An 18,062-nucleotide genomic window follows, 5' to 3' on the forward strand; every position below is an offset into this window, starting at 1 on the left:
ATGATGTCACTGGTAGGCGAGTTTCTGAACTGTCCATTGCCCTCCTCTGAGACACAGAGTGAGTAGACAAAAATGGTACCATATTATAATGAGCATTGGTGAGGACCAATTATATGAAAATACGTTGAAAATGGGTGAAGTGGTCCTTTAATTAACAGTGACGTTTGGCTTCCATTTCCCAGTCGGGCCCCAGAAGATGGAGATTAAATCCAACAAAGGTCCAGTGGGTAAGGAGCTAGATGTGCTCCCTGGATCAACCACAGCCCTGGAATGCTCAGCCGACTGCTATCCTGCCTGTTCCTACAGCTGGTACTACAATGACAGGAAGATCGCCTCCAACGCTTCTTTATCTTTCACACCAGTGGCACCTCCAAACGAAGCAGCCCTCATATGTGTTGCCTACAACTCAGTGACAAAGCAGAAAAACAACGTTGAAACTACAGTGATTATTCCTGGTAAGCTCATTCTGTGGATGCAAAGACAACTGTTTCGTTTAAAGGGTTAGGCCCTCGAAAAATAATTTGAGCGTCACACACAAACTGCCTATAGGATCTCAATATGGGTTCCAGGAGCACCATGGGTCCTTGGGGGGGGGGGGGGTTTCAGGGGGTCCTCAACTAAATGACTGACACTTTCCATTTGTACACTCAAAGGCCCTATTTTGTGTGTTGTTATGACTTAACTTAAGACCTGGAGGCATGGCCAATGCTGTTTGGCCACTCAAAATAGCTAAACAGCATTGGCCACACCTCGAGGTCTTAAGTTGAGTCATAAGACCTGGTACTTAAGACGCGCAAAATAGGGCCTGTAAAATTTAGATCGGCTATTTTCACAATATTTTCCTCTTTCTTACGTAATATTTGACAATTTGGTATTAAAAAGGTCTTAAAAGTAATTAAATTGTAACTTCAGAAATGTGCAGATACCCTGTAGTATAGGGACTATACAGATACTGTATGTTGGTTTGTTTACTGTCGAGTGAGAAAACAATGCACATTAAGCTAATCATCTGGGGATGCCCCCAAAATAATGTGGGGATCAAACTGAGGATCCTTGAAATTAATGAGGCTGAGAATCACTGATATGGACGCACAAATGGCATTAGCAGTTTAAGTATTTTCAAAGGTCATGATTTTGTTCCTTAAAGTTTCACCTTCATTTCAGATGGACCGTTGAACGTGTCCATCTCAGGACCAGATGTCATTGAAGTGGGGGTCGAGGCCAGCTTTATGTGCACAGCCAAGTGCAGCCCTTCATGCAGCTACACCTGGAGTGTGTTCGGCAGCAACGCGACAGGAAGTGCGATCGGTATAATCCTCAATACCTATGTGGCCACAGAGTTCATCAGCTGTCAGGCCCAAAACACTTTGACTGGACAGACGGCAGTAGTCAATGAGACCATCAGTGTCTATGGTATGCCACTGTTTTCTGACCGATTTCATAATTATGCACCTTATTTTGTGTTGAGTAAACCTAGACTGAATCTTAACCTGGTATTTATGGTCTCTTTATCACAGACCCTCACTGGTGTGGCTGCTGAGAAGAAAATGGAAAAGGACACTTCAACATTTTTACATAGTTTTTTTTCCTCCATGGTACTTTTAGATATGTACATTTACTTCTGAGACTCTGCTGCCTGTCATCTCCTTTCTCTCTCCCCTTTCCTGCATCTCTCTCTCAACACCAAAAATAAAGCAGAAAAAAAGTATGTTATCTGGACCTCTTCGTAATATAAATATATATATTGCACTGTCAACAAAACATGAAGCTCACTGTGGTTCAAAGATTGTGGGTTATGTTTCACTCTCTCTCCCACATACACACACAGATACAAAATGTTTTTTTTATTTGGAATTCAGTGGGGAGTATTTGCAACAATAAACTGTAATGTAACAGAACCTCAAACACTCACAACCCACAAATTATGCACAGCAGATACTCAGGTGGGTCTAATGAGAACAACATTCAAAACAAGACTACATGCCTGCACAGACCAATCTGTTTCTTCATGAGCCATAAAAATAAGACAAACATCTGCAGCCTCAGTACAAATTAGTGGGTACTTCTGAAAAAAAAATGAGTTACTTCTGAAATAAACAAACTAGTTGTGATGGCTTGGCATCCGTGGTAGGCAGCTCCCAGAGGTTATGCAGAACAATTGTACTAGAGACGCCTGTGAAATCCCAAGGGTCACACGCCGTATTTATTTCGCAAGGATGCAACGGATGATCTGTCCAGGTCAGCGTGGTGAAGGAAGTCAAACAGTTCTTGCAGAACTGAAAGAGGAAAAAAAGGAGAAATCGAATAATGTTTAAAAGAGCATTTCGCCTATTTCAACCTCATCTACATACAATTGGTCATTATAAGATGGCACAATTCCCGTCTATTCACTCTGCAATTCATTGGTGGGCTATGGACAGTTCAGAAATCTGTGTATCAATGACCAGTGGGGAATCCAAGCTAATAGGCTGTTCTCTTCTTGGAAAGTTAGAATACTGTAATAGATCTTGCATTCATAAAAGATAATGTTTGAAATAAGCAAACCTGTCCACCGAGACAGAGTAATGGTACAATCTTATAATGAGCATTAGAGAGGACCAATTATATGAAGATAGGTTGAAAGTGGTCCTTTAATAAAATTAATTGCTAGTGGTCAATGCAAGCAGCAGTTGAACAAGACATAGCACCTTTCTTCTCTGGGGAGGACATGAACATGACCGCCATGTCGAAGCGTCTCACACTCGCTAGACTCCTGAGGCTCTCCAGTATGTGTGTTGGTGTTTCATTCCTGAAGTAGAGCTGATGTTATTATTTTAGTTTCATGTCATGCTAAATGTGCTGGACACTAAAGCAGATGATAAACTTTCATACACGGGTAAACATTTTCTTTAATTTGTACCAGCCTCAACATTATCATAGCTAATAACCAGGGGTCATTAATATGTCCGTACACGGACAAATGTGTCCGTGGCAAAGACTAGGTCTTGTCCGTGGCAAATTTTAGCATCATTATAATGTTAAGACCCAATTACTGAATGTCAAGTCTCCAGGTTTTCTTCAGAATGTGTATGACACCGATTTACTAAAGACACTCCAACTAGTGCTAGTGGTTCTCAAATGTTTTATTTGCAAGGACCCCCTTAACTCTCAGAGTGTACAAATGGTCCATTTGGTTCCATTTGTACACACTGAGTTAATCAAGTTGGTCATTCAGGGCTACCTCTTTATGTGTTTCTGGTAATATTGTTGTCCACTCATTTTGTATGTCGGTGGCTAAAATTTTATTTTGACCAAAATGTCCACCACAAGACAGCATGGCGATGACCCCTGGTAATAACTAATACTTATGTGCTTGGGTAAGATTTTAGACAGAGAAGAGAAGAGGTTTATAACAGTACTCACTTGATGAAGAAAATATGCATAGTGTGCAATAGCTGACTGAGAATGTCAGGTTCAAGAGAATTCTGGAAGATCTTTGCATATGCCTCTGGATTTATTTGCTGGAAAGCAACAGTAAGACAAAAAAAAAATCAGTCAAAACAAAGGAATTATATTCACACCAGTTTAGTTTTGTTGGACCTGGTCAGCACTCACTCACCCTCAGATATTTATAAATCATTTCAGGCTGATTCCCAATCTTCCTGAGGTCAGATTCAAGCTGGAAGCCGTTGCTGGGAGGAGGTGGGACGACCTCTGATTCTTTTGAGGGTGCACTAGGAGTCTCTGAAGGACGACTGACATGTTCTTTCCTTGGTTTTTCTTGCTGTCCTCCAACATTACCACCCTCAGGTACCCTGGGCAAAGAACAAAAGAAAGCATCGATGATCAATGTTGTAAAATCAAATAAAACTGCCTGTTTGAGTGGTAAGGAGCCTTTTGAACCCATTAAGACCTGGAACGCATCTGTGTCATTTTTAGATTTGAGCTAAAAAGCATTATTTTACACTTTGGCTATTCAAAAATAGCAGATCTACAAGCTCGTAGCGCGGCACCGAGTGCGTGATGTGTGCAAACCGAATGTGTGCAAATCTTTGAATATATATTCTTTTAAGCGAACATTTTTTTACTCAAATCTTTGCTTCTGGGGGTCCCTTGAACAAAATATTTTTGTTCAAGGGAACATACGTTTTTTTCAGAAAACTGTTCTGATTTAGAAGACATTTGTAGAATCGGCTTCAGGTCTTAATGGGTTAATCAATGGCACCACTTACTTGACAGGTGACCGTGCAGGGAGTTCCGTGATTTCCTCAATCTTTAGCATCTTAGCGATGGGGGACGTTGACAGCGGTGAGGATTGATCCTGACCCTCCTTCACTACGTCCTGGAAGGAAGACGCGGGGTTTCGGGGCCTGGTTGCTGACACACCTGAAGCCTCCTCACCCTTGGGCACGGAGATCTTTCCACTCACTTCCTCAATATCGATTCTTCTCAGTGGTTTCTGATGACAAATGTAAGGTTCACAGTCAAATCCAGCCCGTCTTCAAAAAAAGAAAGAAAAAATGCTTGAGAAGTCAATCAATGAGTTACCCACAGTTGACTGCAAGTGAGGTGGTTTGTTGATGGGCTGGATTGTTCTCCTCGGTACGTTGTCCTGTGTTGCCAAAAGACCACTGTCTCCCATGTCCTACAGGAAGAGAATAGTGGAAGATTAATGGTAAGGATTTATGTAGGATTAAGGCTTTAAAGTCAGCTTCTCAAATGAAGAATGTTGTTTATAAGAAATTATGATATGCAACAGAGTATTATATTTGACATCTAAGTTTATTATTTATTTGATATGCTAGTTAAAGTAACACGGCTCTGTACAATTTGTAAATAAGAAAATGGCAATTTGCATGATTACATTTCTCTGCTCTTTAACAGCTTATTAAATATACAAATCTTTATACATACAATCATGATTTTCTGGAGCTCATTCCGAGCCTGCTTGTTCCCAGGTTCCAGTTTCAACACCTCCTGGAAATCTGTCAAACAAAATCGACATTTACAAAAAGATGGTGACTGCACTGTAACATCCTTAGTGTTAATTTAACTCAGAAGACTGTACTAACGTAACCAAATGGACCCTGTTACATTTGTACCCTCTCAAGAGTTACAAATGGATAAATGATCACTGAGGATTTTACTGTGTATGTTTCCATGCAACAATGTGTTCTCAATTGTGTTACATTGTGCAGACTTGGTGGCTATTTCCACTAAAAACAACTGAACTGAAATATTGGCTGATGTTATGTATAGTACCTTCTTTGGCCTCTAGAAGCCTGCCTAGAGCAACTCTTGCTGTTGCTCTGCGGGCAAATGCCTTGGAATAGGTTCTGTCCAGGGATATGGCTTTACTGCAGTCCTCCTCCGCGTCCTTATACCTGGGAGACACAAAGGAAGAAATGTGGGATTTTCACTACATATCAGTCAATTAAGTTTAATGGTCACCTTTGGACTAGAACTTAATAATAATACTAATAATAATAAATAAATAAACAAATAAAAGTGCATAAAAATAGAACAAGTTAATAAGAACAATACATATAAATACTGTTATATGTCATTTGACAGGAAAGGCAGGAGAGGGGATGACATGAAGCAAAGGGCCTTGGGTCAAATTTAAACCTGTCCAGCTGTGAGAAAGCATTCATAAGGTACGTGCTCTACTATGTGAGCTACTGGCTCCATCGGTTCTGCTTTTCTGATGCCGTGGGAGAGATAAGCTCTCGCATAGAGTTAACTTATATCTTCAGTCAACTAAGAATCTACTTTCTTAGTTGACTTTTCTACAGGGAAACGCTGTCGATCTCAGTTCATAGTTGATGATTATCATCGTCTATAGAAATAACAATATTTATCATACAAACCATAATATAGACAGCCAAATTCCCCCTATCTGTCTTATTACAACCGTTCTCAGTGTTCCTACAATCCCCATGATCCCCATTTTGTGAGCAAGCACCATCTATGTTCCACTGTCTATGGTCACCATTACGTCAAACTGATGTATATTTTCTGAAGTCAGGATTGCTATTTTGTCCTAAACAAAGCAAACCAATTACAATGTCGCAACCATCAACAGTACCGGCTAAAAACAACAAAGCATCGTCGTTTTCACATTTAATTTTGACAGCGTTTCAGACACACAGAAACCTGCTAAAGTGTTATGGCTGCAAATAAATGTGAGAGGGACTGACACAGTGTTGATTTTGACAGCAAATTTAGGTGTAGTTTTAGTCATAGTCTTTTGAATAAAATTCCATTTAGTTTTAGTCATATTTTTAGTCATCTGAAATTGTTTAGTTTTTGTCTAGTTTTAGTCGACTAAATATCATCAGATTATAGTCGACAAAATGTATTTTGGCGGTGCCTTGATGGCGTCATAATGGCGGATTTTACACTGGTTGCATGCTGAAAATAGCAGATCTACAAGCTCACAACGCGTCGCAGTTGTGAGCTTGTAGATCTACTATTTTCAGAGCGCAACACCCGAGCACAACCAAGCATAAAATTACTTGTCTTTTAGTTCTACTGGATCTCTTCTCCACTAGATCCCTCACTAACATTTTAGTCTAGTTTTCATTTGTTGACGAAATTGTCAATATGTTTAGTCTTAGTTTTAGTCATCATAGCTTAGTTTTTATTTAGTTTTTGTCAGTGAAAAAAGGTAGTCGACCAACATTTTTCGTCATAGTTTTAGTCGACGAAATCAACACTGGACTGACAGGACAAAATGTTTAGGTAATGGTTCTAACCTCTCCAGCTTGAGATTAGCCATGGCTCGATTGGCAGGTAAGAGAGTATTGGTGCCGTCTGCATCCATGCCTCTGCTGTAGCACTCTATAGCTGCCTCGTACTTTCCCTCTTTGAAATAGGCATTCCCCTGGAAGAACAATGTAATACATGAAAACTGTCACTGGAATAAACATTGTTTTAGAAACACAGCATGGGTTTGCTGCTCTGGAAGCTAAACGTGGTGTATGGAAAAAACATACCCTGTCTTTCTGTACGACTGCTTCCTGACGTCTCTGCTGGTCCGCCATTAGGCTCTGATATTCGGGGTCGACTGCTGGGGCCTCCAGGGATTGTGTGACTTGACTTGGACATTTGACACCAATCAAGGTCTGAGGAGAATGGGGTGGGGTGTAATTTAGCGGTCCTCTGTTGTGATCCTAAAAGCTATCCTCTTCAACATTCAGTTGAATTATCCCCTCTGCAAGCAAGCAGCAAGCTCGGAGAACCAGATGCCAACATGGCAGTTTCACAAAGCATGTTCTTAGGTTTATTAAGTATATACTGTGCATAGAATATGTACATTTGTACAAGGCACACTAAGTGAAATAAGCAAGACTAGGCAGGAACAGACAGATGTGGTACAAACAGTATGCTGGACATAGTTATGTGGTAAGGAGAAAAGTACATACACAAACACATCTATATGATGACACAGCTTAAGAGAGTATAGTGATAAGATATGTACAGATACTGGGATGGGTCAAGCCTGGTGCATACTACAATAGAGTTAGTAGAGAGAGTCAGAAGAGAACGGTAGCAGAGATCAAACTGCAAGGATGCAACACAGTGTCACAGAACTCACTTCTTTTATTTTCTTCACTTCATTCTGAGCTTCCAGGTTTCCAGGATCAAGCTTAAGGACCATCTCATAATCTGTGTGTATAAAGACATTCAAATCATTCACAGAGCGGTAAGCTCAGTAGTTATTAATAGACCATTTTAACCCATTAAGACCTGGAACGCATCTGTCACTTTTTGATTTGAGCTAAAAAGCAATATTTTATACTTTGGGCTATTAAAAAATAGCAGATATACAAGCTCATAGCGCGGCACCGAGTGCCGCGCTACGAGCTTGTAAATCTGTTGTTTTCAAAGTGAAATATCCCTTTAAGTATCTCTTGTAAGTAACTCTTTACACATATTTACCTTCTAAGGCAGATTCGTATTTGTCCAGGGCGACTCGTGTTGCACCTCTTCGTGCAAACGCTTTCAAGTACTTGCTGTCCAACGCAATCGCCAAGTTGCAGTCAGACTCAGCAACAGCATACCTACAGCAAGCAAAATTCTCACCAATGATTCATAGGATAAAAGCCTGAGGACACTCATTCTCTGTACATTCTTTGCCTTTCATTTCCATGCTGTATACGCTCAGGATGTAAGCATCGCATCCTTATAAAAATATTAGAATGAAGGCTATGCGACCGTGGCACAACACAGCCATACAGCTGTCTAGGGAGGTCAAACGGCTTACTTTTTTTGTCTGTAGAAGCAGGCAGCGCGGTTTGTGGGAAGAATAGGATTGAAAGAGTCCGCAATCATCCCCTTGGTGTAGCACTGAATAGCATCCTCATATTTCCCTTCTTTGAACAGCGCGTTACCCTTGGAAGAAATGTGTAATATCATTTAGTTTGATGAAGGGTCATATGAATAATATGAATGTGACGATATCATGATAACCAAAATCCCAGGCCCAAATCCCAGACAATTTCAAATCATCATATCATGATAACACAATATTATATCAATCTATGACCCAGTTCTAATTAGTATATGGAGTATATGTATTTTCATGACTTCACACTATCATACCTTTTCCTTCTCAGACAGAGCCTTCTCCCGATCGACAGTGGTTTCCTCCGAGTCAGAGTCATTTGACTCTACAGGGCTATCTTCCTTATCCATATCCATCACTGCCAAAGCCTTGTTCTGCAACCAGTAAAACAGGCTGTGGTCAATGTGTCCGTCTCCTCTTAAGTTTTGTACATTTATAAATGATTTTAATCACTTACCACGTCAAATTTATCCCACGAGCTGTAGTCATAGGACTTTATTCTTGACGTTTGCTTGGAGTCTGCTGTCTTTGTATCGCCGTTGCTCACCGACTTTTTCTTTGACGTTTTCTTCTTTTTGTAGTCCTTGTTACGCACAGGAGGGAGGTCTTTCTACAATAAAATTATGGACATTGTTCTGTTAACTGAATACTGTTTATTTGTATTTTATTTAGAGTAGCCAATTATTTTTTACCCCTTTTTCTCCCCAATTTAGTCGTTATGCCAATTGATTCCTCCCCACACACATTTCTGTGTTGTCACTGCTGTCGTATCCTACCGACTCGCGTACGTGCAATGACCAATATCACCCTCCTCATCCGGCTTCCCTCCCCAGAACACGGGCCAATTGTGTTCGTGTAGACGCTCGACAAAGAGCCGGACGCGCCACGGTGGATTCGAACCCACAACCTCCGTGGCGGTGGGCAGGGACTTTACCACTGCGCCACCCGAGCGCCCTGGATGCTGTTTTTAAGTTAACGAAAACTAGTATATTAATATGGATCTCCTGATATGGATGGAGGCTGGAACATACCTGAACTTCTCCAAGGTTCGCTGCTCTCAGCTGCTCATCTTTCTTCTTTACATCGGTTTCCCAACTGTCCAGTTCTCTCATGAAGGTGTGGAGATCCTCTGCATTCTGTCGCATTTGAAGTTGTAACTCAACAGCTTTATTTGCCCCAGCCATCTCTCTCTGTGAAACGGTTATTTTTTATTTTTATTATTTGATAAACGCTGGTTTTATAGAGAGCAAGCTCTAACGTCAGTGGAATATCGGCTACTGCGTTGCTAGGGAACAGCTTGGGTCAAAGGTCATTCCCTGTCAGCTATTGGTATTCACAAACACCAGTGGTGGAATAAGCACTAAAATGTTCTACTTAAAGGGGGCGTGACATCCCCCTACCTAGTATTTCTCCTTTAAGTAAAAAATGTCAATACTATAATGTAGAAATACTCTGTTACAAGTGAAAGTCCGGAATTCAAAATGTACTTGAGTAAAAGTACAAAAGCATTGGTATCAAAATATACTTCAAGTACAAAAGTAGAAGTACTCATTATGCAGAATGTCCCATATCGCAAGTTTTCAAATGTATAATTTTTTTTTTGAAAATAGCAGATCTAAGCTCACAATGCGTTGCGATGCAACGCATTGTGAGCTTGTAGATCAGCTATTTTCAAATGGCCGAAAGATATATATAGGCCTGAAGTGGAATGTTTGTTTTGTAATAATAATCAAAACCTACAAAGTAACTTGTAACTAAAGTTGTCAAATAACTGTAGTGGAGTAAAAGTACAATGATTGTCTCTGGGTGGGGTGTAGAGGAGTAGAAGTAACAGTACTGAAATGGGAAATACTCCAGTAAAGTAAAAATATAAAAAAAAATGTACTTAAGTACAGTACTTGAGTAAATGTACTTTTACTTTACACCACTGTCAAGTGTGAAAAGAATAAACCAACTTGCTTTCAAATCTAGACTGACATGCTTGCTGCTAGCAGATATAGCTGTGTAGCAACTTTAACTTAAAAAACACAATACATGGAGTATATATGAGACCATGACTCACATAGAGCGATTATCTGTCACTGAATTCACTCTCGTTTGCCATAAAGAGTTCAAAGTGTTGCTGTGAAGTAGAATAAATAGACTAAACACTACGACAATGTGTCATCATCCTCCTGCTGCATCGATGCGAATGGCTTCTGTTTATGTTCGGCGCCATGACAGCCAATGTTGCCAGGTTTTGCGAGAGAAATAAGCAACCAGGTCTATGAAAACAAGCTCAAAAGAAGCAACTATGGCAATTTGAAAATAGCCGAACTACAAGCTTGTAGATCGGCTTTTTTTAAATTATCTTTTTATTATCTTGAAAAAAAGAGAGAGGTAATTTTGGCACAACATATTTTAAGATGGGGGGTCTGTCTCTGTGCACAAATACATATTAATTTGGGGGTCCTTCACATGAAAATGTTTGAGAACCACTGGTTTAAAGTAAACAAGCAGCCCACATAACCAACTACACTTTAGAAACAAGCCCAAATAAGCAACTAAACTTCAGAAACAAGCCCCCCCGCACCCCCGCCCGCCCCAAAACCCGCAACTAGCAATATTTACAAGCAACTTTACAGAAAAACAAGCCCAAAGTCGCTTATAATAAGCTGACATGGCAACACTGTTCCCAGCGGCCTTTGCGAGAAAAAAAGAATACATAAAAACCATAGAAATGATAAAAACATAATTATATATCTTAATTCAAAAATGTTGAAAAAAAGAAATTAACCTATGTATTAATTTTCGGATATTCTTGCTCCCTCGCGTCACCACTGCAGAAAGCCTGATTTCAATTTATTGTCAGATTCGGTCAAGAGCCCGCCTACTGCATCCGGTAATTTGCACATACACATACATGTAAACACAGACCTTTTTCGGATCCGCTTCGGACCGGATGTGCAAACTGATGTCGGTCTAGCCACACGCTAGCCCTGATACATGACTGTCATATCATGACAGTCATGGATGAACTCCAACTTGATGTTTGCACTTTCTCTATTTATGGCCCGTACATCTAGATAAACGTCCACATTTCAAATATAAAGTGCTGACCCCATGGCCACGGATGTTGCAATTATGTACGGTCCCTCAGAAGTACCCGTATCTTCCATATTGCTCAATAAAAAGATCGGTGGCGATTTTCTCCGTATTTTTGCCATATGCTTTGAATTACGCGACCCTATCGGTTGGGAGGTGTATTGCACTCTGATACATTATAACTCTATGAAAGAATGACCACCAATCGGATTAAAATGCATTTTATTGAACAATACGGAAAATACGGGTACTTCTGATGACCCGTACATAATTGCAACATCCATGGCCATGAGGTAAACACTTTATATTTGAAATCTGAACGTTAATGTAGATGTACGGGCCAAAAAGGAAAAACGTGCAAACACAAGGTTGAAGTTCATCCATGACGGTCGTGTGATCCATGGCTAGCCCCACGCTACCTTTGTCCTCCGACCTATCACGTGATCATCTACACAAAAGAGATATGACCTCTTGCTAGCTAACAACAACACAGAGCTAACGTCCAAACAACTCAAATCGTGTTGTGCCAAAAGGTAAAACGCACAGAGCTTTAGATCTTCATGCGACAACAATGGCTCAGAAGACCAAACACGAAGAGGAGGACTACGGGTACGACCTGTTTCCAGACAGGAGTGATCAGGGGAAATACAAGAAAGGATCCATTGCACAGAGCCTGTTCACTTTCAACCACAAGTGTCAGGTCATGTTACAGTTCGCCATGGAAACTAGTGAGTTTGATTGATTGATTGAATACTTTATTAACAGTTTGCCCCCCAAAAAAAGCACAGGCTCTATGCACAGCAGCCATATTATCACTTCCTTCACAGGTGTTACCAATGTTCCATTTAGTCTAGCACAGTGGTTTCCACGACCCCCATAACTCTGAGAGTGTACAAATGGACCCAAATGGACCCGTAACCCATAAGGGGCCATTTGGAAGCCCATGAGGGTCCCTGGACAACTCACTGGAAACAGAGTGTTTCCAGTGAGCCAACATGCACAATATCAGCACCCTGACTCTGTTTGACCAGATCTGTTTTGACCAGAATGGTCAAACATAACAGAGCCTTCATTAGTATCATTGGTAACACCTGTGAATGTCTTCATAATATGGCTGCTGTGAATAGAGCCTCTTATGTCTGCTAGAGGGATTAAACCCCAAGAAAGCAATATGGCTTGTTTCCATGGGGGTCCATGTGTATTCAATTCATAGAAACATTTAATGACAAACACATATGATATACAATAACAATACTATGCATAAACATCATATACACGAGTAGTAATCAAAAAGAAAAATCTGTTCAAAACAGTAGCTATAGCTGTGGAGCTTGATGCTGAAAATGACATGTGTGATGCTTGATGTTTCCATTCACGTAATTATGAGTGTATACAAATTGTACTTGAGTACATTACTTAAGTAAATGTACTTAGTTACTTTCCACCACTGAATGTAACCAATAGTAAAACATGGACACATTTAGCACTGAGGATTTGCAGTTTGCATGGTTCCTGATGTCAGCCTGTTATTCATAAATCTCTCTCTCTCTCTCTCTCTCTCTCTCTCTCTCTCTCTCTCTCTCTCTCTCTCTCTCTCTCTCTCTCTCTCTCTCTCTCTCTCTCTCTCTTTAGGTCCATATGCTAAACTACTCCTTAGAGCCATGAAAAGTTCAGGATGGTAGGTACCAGCTTATACTTTAGCTCATCAACTTGAAAAACATTTGAATCAAACTTGAGATTTATTAATTTTTTACTTTATTTTTTACTTTTATAACATATGACTTTTTCTTTTTACTTTGACTTGACTTGACTTTGACTGATGTCCCTAGTGTCACTTTGCATCATGTGCTATTAAGTTAGAACTGCCTAGTAATTATCCCATTTGTTTAATTTCAGAATCCCTGTATCTGTCATTGTTTTTTTGTGTGCATTTATGTAATTTATTTATATCACTTTGTGCAATTAGTTGTTACTGTAATGTATGCCGTCAGTGCACAAGGCACTTTTGTGGAAAAGTTAAAAAGCCTTTAATAGTCTGGCTAATGCATAGCAAGAATAAAAAATGCACCTACGCATTGCGGCAACAATGCCTTCATCAGGGTGAAGAAGAAAAAAAAAGTCACCCTGATCATACATACTTGATTGGATTCAAACATCTGCGTTGATGGCAGTGAGCTGATGTTTTAGATATTTCTGTCTTTAAAGACAAGAGTCAAATCGTTGTGTTGATAAACTGTTCACACTTGTGTTTACACAGTACAGTGTTAAAAGACCGGCATTTCTCCTGTGAAGACTGTGACGGGACTGTCAGCGGGGGGTTTGATGCGGCCTCATCACAAGTAAGGAAGATGTCAGTCGGTGCAGATATGATATTTTCACAAATATGCTTTATACTGTCACTAACAGTGTTAATTTTGACAGCAAATTCTGATTCTTAGTCTTAGTCTTAGTCTTTTGAATAACACACCATTTAATTTTAGTCCTATTTTAGTCTTCTGAAATTGGTTTAGTCTTAGTCTAGTCTTAGTCGACTAAATATCAAAACCATAGTCTTTTAGTCTTAGTCAACAAAATGAACACTGGACTCACTAATAACATTTTCATTTGTTGCAGATTGTGCTGTGTCAGAATAACATTCACCAGCAGCCACATATGAACAGAGTTGTCACGCATGAGCTCATCCATGCCTTTGACCACTGTCGGGCGCACGTGGACTGGTTCAGCAACTTCAGACATCTGGCTTGTTCAGAGGTCAGCAATTAAGTGTTTTTTTGTATGTTTATCTTTTCATGTGCTTTGCTGGATGCCCGAAATGTGTCTTTCCAATTGGTTCAGCATGGTATTTGGCTCACTACGACTCTCCACAGTAAACGCTTATTGTTGGTGCCTGTTTGTTTTCAGATTCGAGCAGCTAACCTCAGTGGAGACTGTTCCTTCAACAATGAAGTTGCCAGATTCAACTTGGGCTTGAATATGAAGCAGCATCATCAGGTACTGAGGGATAAATTCAAGCTGAGCAGATAGTGTGCTGGATAGTATCTACCTGTATGTCAAGCATACCCGGGCTCAACATGTTGCATGTTGAGCCAGCTGATATATCAGCCATTATTTGACTTTATCTTAATCCTTTATGATTTTTATTCAGCATACTGTAGGTAATAGGGCAGTTATAGAAAGAACATATACACATGCCTTTTTTTTCTTTTTTCCTACATACAAATACAAACAATGCAGTAAATGTAAAACAATTCACACCCAGCATAGAGACAAGGATGGTACAATTAGCTTGACACTTAGGACTTGACCCAAAACAACACTCAACAATCCCCATACCCTTCCTCCCTCATGGGTCTTTAATCCCCGTTCACTTCACCACATAGAAATAAAAAAATATCCTAAAGAAAAAGGTAAAAATATCCTAAAGGTAAAGTTAAGTTAAATCAGCAAAATCCACAAAAGTTCTAAGAAAAACTGTTTTTCCTTTTTCCTCTCCTCCTCCCCTCTTTAAATAAAAAAAATCACACCCTGTGTGAATGTAGCGGCGCCTTTGATACATTTTGTCATCGATGTGTGTTTATAATGTGTTTATAGCCATGTGTCACGTGAAGCTTGACCAATCACTTTGTTGACGCATCTGACCAATCAGAACGTTGACGCACACGGACAAAGTCAGGTATAGAGCGGCTAGCGCCGCTAAAAATCACACCCAGTGTGAAGAGAGTGGTGCCTTTGAAAGTGTAACTGGTTGCATCCTTGTGTTGCAATCAGCAACAATATGTTGTCACGTGACAACATATTGTCACGTGTCACGTGAAGCTTGACCAATCATACGGACGGACATACGGACACACGGACAAAGTCAACCAGTCGGTTGGTTGGCACCACTCAAAAACAAAATAGACAAAGGTAAAAAAGACAAAGCTGGTGGCATGTGGGACAGGTGGGGGATTGATGGCGGGTCTCCAAATCAATGGACGGTGTTGTCGCGGCAAGCCTTATGTAGCATCAGGAAGTCTTGTCAGACTAGTAAGATAAGTTATTATGGTGTCCCAGGTGGACATAAATCTTAAAAAATGACTTTTTCTGATGACATCTATAACGCATAAATTGTGCAGCCGATGTATCCTGATTTAAAAAACATCTTTATAAATAGCAGATCTACAAGCTCAAAATGCATTGCGTTGTGAGTCTGTAGATCAGCAATTTTTGAAAACACTTAAAATAGTAATTCCTTTAAGTTTAATGTTCTTTTCATATTGAAGTATACTTCTTTAAAAAAAAGTTATCAAAAACAAAATTGTGTTTATTTTTTATTGGTTTCTTTGTTTATAATATTTGCAAATAGAAACTTAAATCACAAATTTAGCACTTTTGTTTAGTTTTTTTGGGACAAAATATCAGTCAAAACATCGATAATTAATCTGTGGTTTATGATTCCAAAATTGGGACCCAGAAATCTGGCATCAGTCGGGCTCTAGATGCATGTCCTACCCCCTCTCTCCTGTCTAAATAAAGCAATATGTATAAAACAGACCAAACACAAATATATTCTTTGTATCAGTCATTGGCACTATAAACTACATGTGTCTTATGTTCTGTGTTTCTTTTTGCGTTGTCAGGAGTGTGTCCGGGGACGTGCCTTGCGTTCTATCCTGGCCGTGAGGAAGATATCCAGAGTAGAGGCGGAGAAAATAGTAGACGAGGTCTTTGACACGTGTTTCAATGACCACGCGCCGTTTGGCCGGATTCCGCACACCAAAAAGGATGCCAAGTTTGCCTTCAGAGATTATGAGAACAGAGATCGATATTATGCAAACCTTTAACATGTTCCGCCAGCGCACTTACTTTAATTTCCAATGGTGCTTTGACAATGATGTCAACAAAAGTGTGTGTCCAAACTGATACTGAATGTAAAGTACCTTTTTTTTTTTTAACCCATTGAGACCTGGAACGCATCTGTGTCATTTTTAGATTTCTTTGGCTTTTCAAAAATAGCAGATCTACAAGCTCATAGCGCGGCACTACGAGCTTGTAGATCTGCTATTTTTTTTTAATCGTGCAAATCTTTGAATATAAATATTATTATTTTTTTAAAGCAAATTTGTTTTACTCAAATCTTTGCTTCTGGGGGGTCCCTGGAACAACATCTTTTGAGATGTCGGTCCAAATATATAATTTTGGGGGTCCTTGACATGAAAAAGTTTGAAAACTACTGATATTATAGCAACATACGTTTTTTCTTAGGATGTCAGGATTTAGAAGACCTTTGCGCGGAAGCAAAGATTTGAGTTAAAAAATTTTGCTTTAAAAATAATATGTATTCCAAGATTCGCAAAAAAAATCCATGATTTTTCAAAACTAACAGATCTGCTATTTTTGAATAGCCAAAGAAATCTTACAATGACAGAGATGTGTTCTTAAATGGTTAATAAGGGAATCTTCCAAGTCTACTCTCCTGTGAAAGACGTTAATTTACTAATTTCAAGGAAAGACCCAATGAGATGTTTATTTTGTTGTGGGTCGTTTGGACACGCATTCTGTGTAATGGGATTATGCAGCTGTAAAAGTCATTTCACGGCAGGGGTGTGGAGGCATTTCTGTGAGGGAATGCCTACTGCTTCATATATAGAGTGCTACAAGAATGACGTCTTTTTGTGGGCCAAACCGCCATTCCACAGCAGATTTTAAGACCTGAGGCGATTCTTAAAAAAAATCTAAATCCTAACAGTTTTTGGAAAAAAAATCTAAAAATATTTTTTTCAAGATTTTTCAAAAATAGCAGATCTACAAGCTCATAATGCGGCACTCGGTACCGCGCAATGAGCTTGTAGATCTGCTATTTTTGAATAGCCAAAGAAATCTAAAGTGACACAGATGCGTTCCAGGTCTTAAACGGTTAAGAAAATAAGCTCTGTAGCAAACAAGAGCTTCACAAATCAATTAAGATCTGAGAACCACATGCAAATAATGTGTAAACAACTCAAGTATGAGATGATGATATGAAACTATTAGGCTGACAATAGCCACAGACCTTATTCTCTGTATGAATACAAAATTGCTAACTCACTTTAGCATTTTAGGACTACAAACTGTAGCGCTCTACTGCCACTTTGACCTAAAATAACTTAAAACAATGAGTTGCCTGTAAATAGCGCCATGTGCTTAACTTAAATAAAATCAACTTGTTTGAAATTAAACTGATTCATATGAAAGCTGATTTTGAGGTATTTGTAAATTGATTACAATTTAAATTGACACTGTACAGAGGTAGTTAAAGTTATACTGTGTACTTAGCTTGTTTATACTTTGCTTTTTTGAGTATTCTTTAGTCTGGTACCTACAGTACATTGCCATTACAGGATGGGTTCTAACTGCGATTCCCAGTGTAGGGACACTTGGGATGAAAAATTTAGAGAAGTGGTCACGCAACACATTTATGTGGAATGGTTATTGCGAAAAATATCAAGAATACTTATTTCAAATGTATCTGTGCATGTGGGCCTTGTCTGATTGAAACAAGTTGCATTTGTTTCAAGGTTTCAAGTACAAACAAGGGCACGTAGAATGCTCAACCTTGCACCCAACCAAAGTGACTTTAAGTTGGTATGCAATACCTAGTAAGAAGAATTGAGAGGAAAAGTTGTTCCGC

General features: G+C 39.5%; 2 protein-coding genes across 2 annotated transcripts; one reads left to right on the forward strand and one right to left on the reverse strand.

Moving 5' to 3' along the window:
* Positions 1-1,844: 1,844 nt before the first annotated feature.
* Positions 1,845-10,536, reverse strand: rpap3 (RNA polymerase II associated protein 3). The gene is made up of 17 exons (XM_084049993.1): positions 10,392-10,536; positions 9,361-9,519; positions 8,787-8,939; positions 8,587-8,703; positions 8,249-8,376; positions 7,924-8,045; positions 7,580-7,650; positions 6,978-7,106; positions 6,738-6,865; positions 5,242-5,363; positions 4,894-4,964; positions 4,532-4,624; positions 4,212-4,438; positions 3,599-3,794; positions 3,403-3,500; positions 2,688-2,788; positions 1,845-2,276 (listed from the first exon to the last, which is right to left on the reverse strand). The coding sequence occupies exons 2-17, from the start codon at positions 9,511-9,513 to the stop codon at positions 2,191-2,193; spliced, it is 1,995 nt and encodes a 664-aa protein (XP_083906119.1). The 5' UTR covers positions 9,514-9,519; positions 10,392-10,536; the 3' UTR covers positions 1,845-2,190.
* A 1,345-nt stretch (positions 10,537-11,881) lies between these two features.
* Positions 11,882-16,390, forward strand: atp23 (ATP23 metallopeptidase and ATP synthase assembly factor homolog). Its single transcript, XM_084049949.1, has 6 exons — positions 11,882-12,141; positions 13,046-13,091; positions 13,671-13,752; positions 14,027-14,164; positions 14,315-14,404; positions 16,033-16,390. Exons 1-6 carry the CDS (start codon positions 11,985-11,987, stop codon positions 16,234-16,236), a joined length of 717 nt encoding a protein of 238 aa, XP_083906075.1. The 5' UTR covers positions 11,882-11,984; the 3' UTR covers positions 16,237-16,390.
* Positions 16,391-18,062: the final 1,672 nt, after the last annotated feature.

Source organism: Gymnoscopelus microlampas, assembly GCF_963454915.1.
Source record: "Gymnoscopelus microlampas genome assembly, chromosome: 23".
Taxonomy (NCBI): domain Eukaryota; kingdom Metazoa; phylum Chordata; class Actinopteri; order Myctophiformes; family Myctophidae; genus Gymnoscopelus; species Gymnoscopelus microlampas.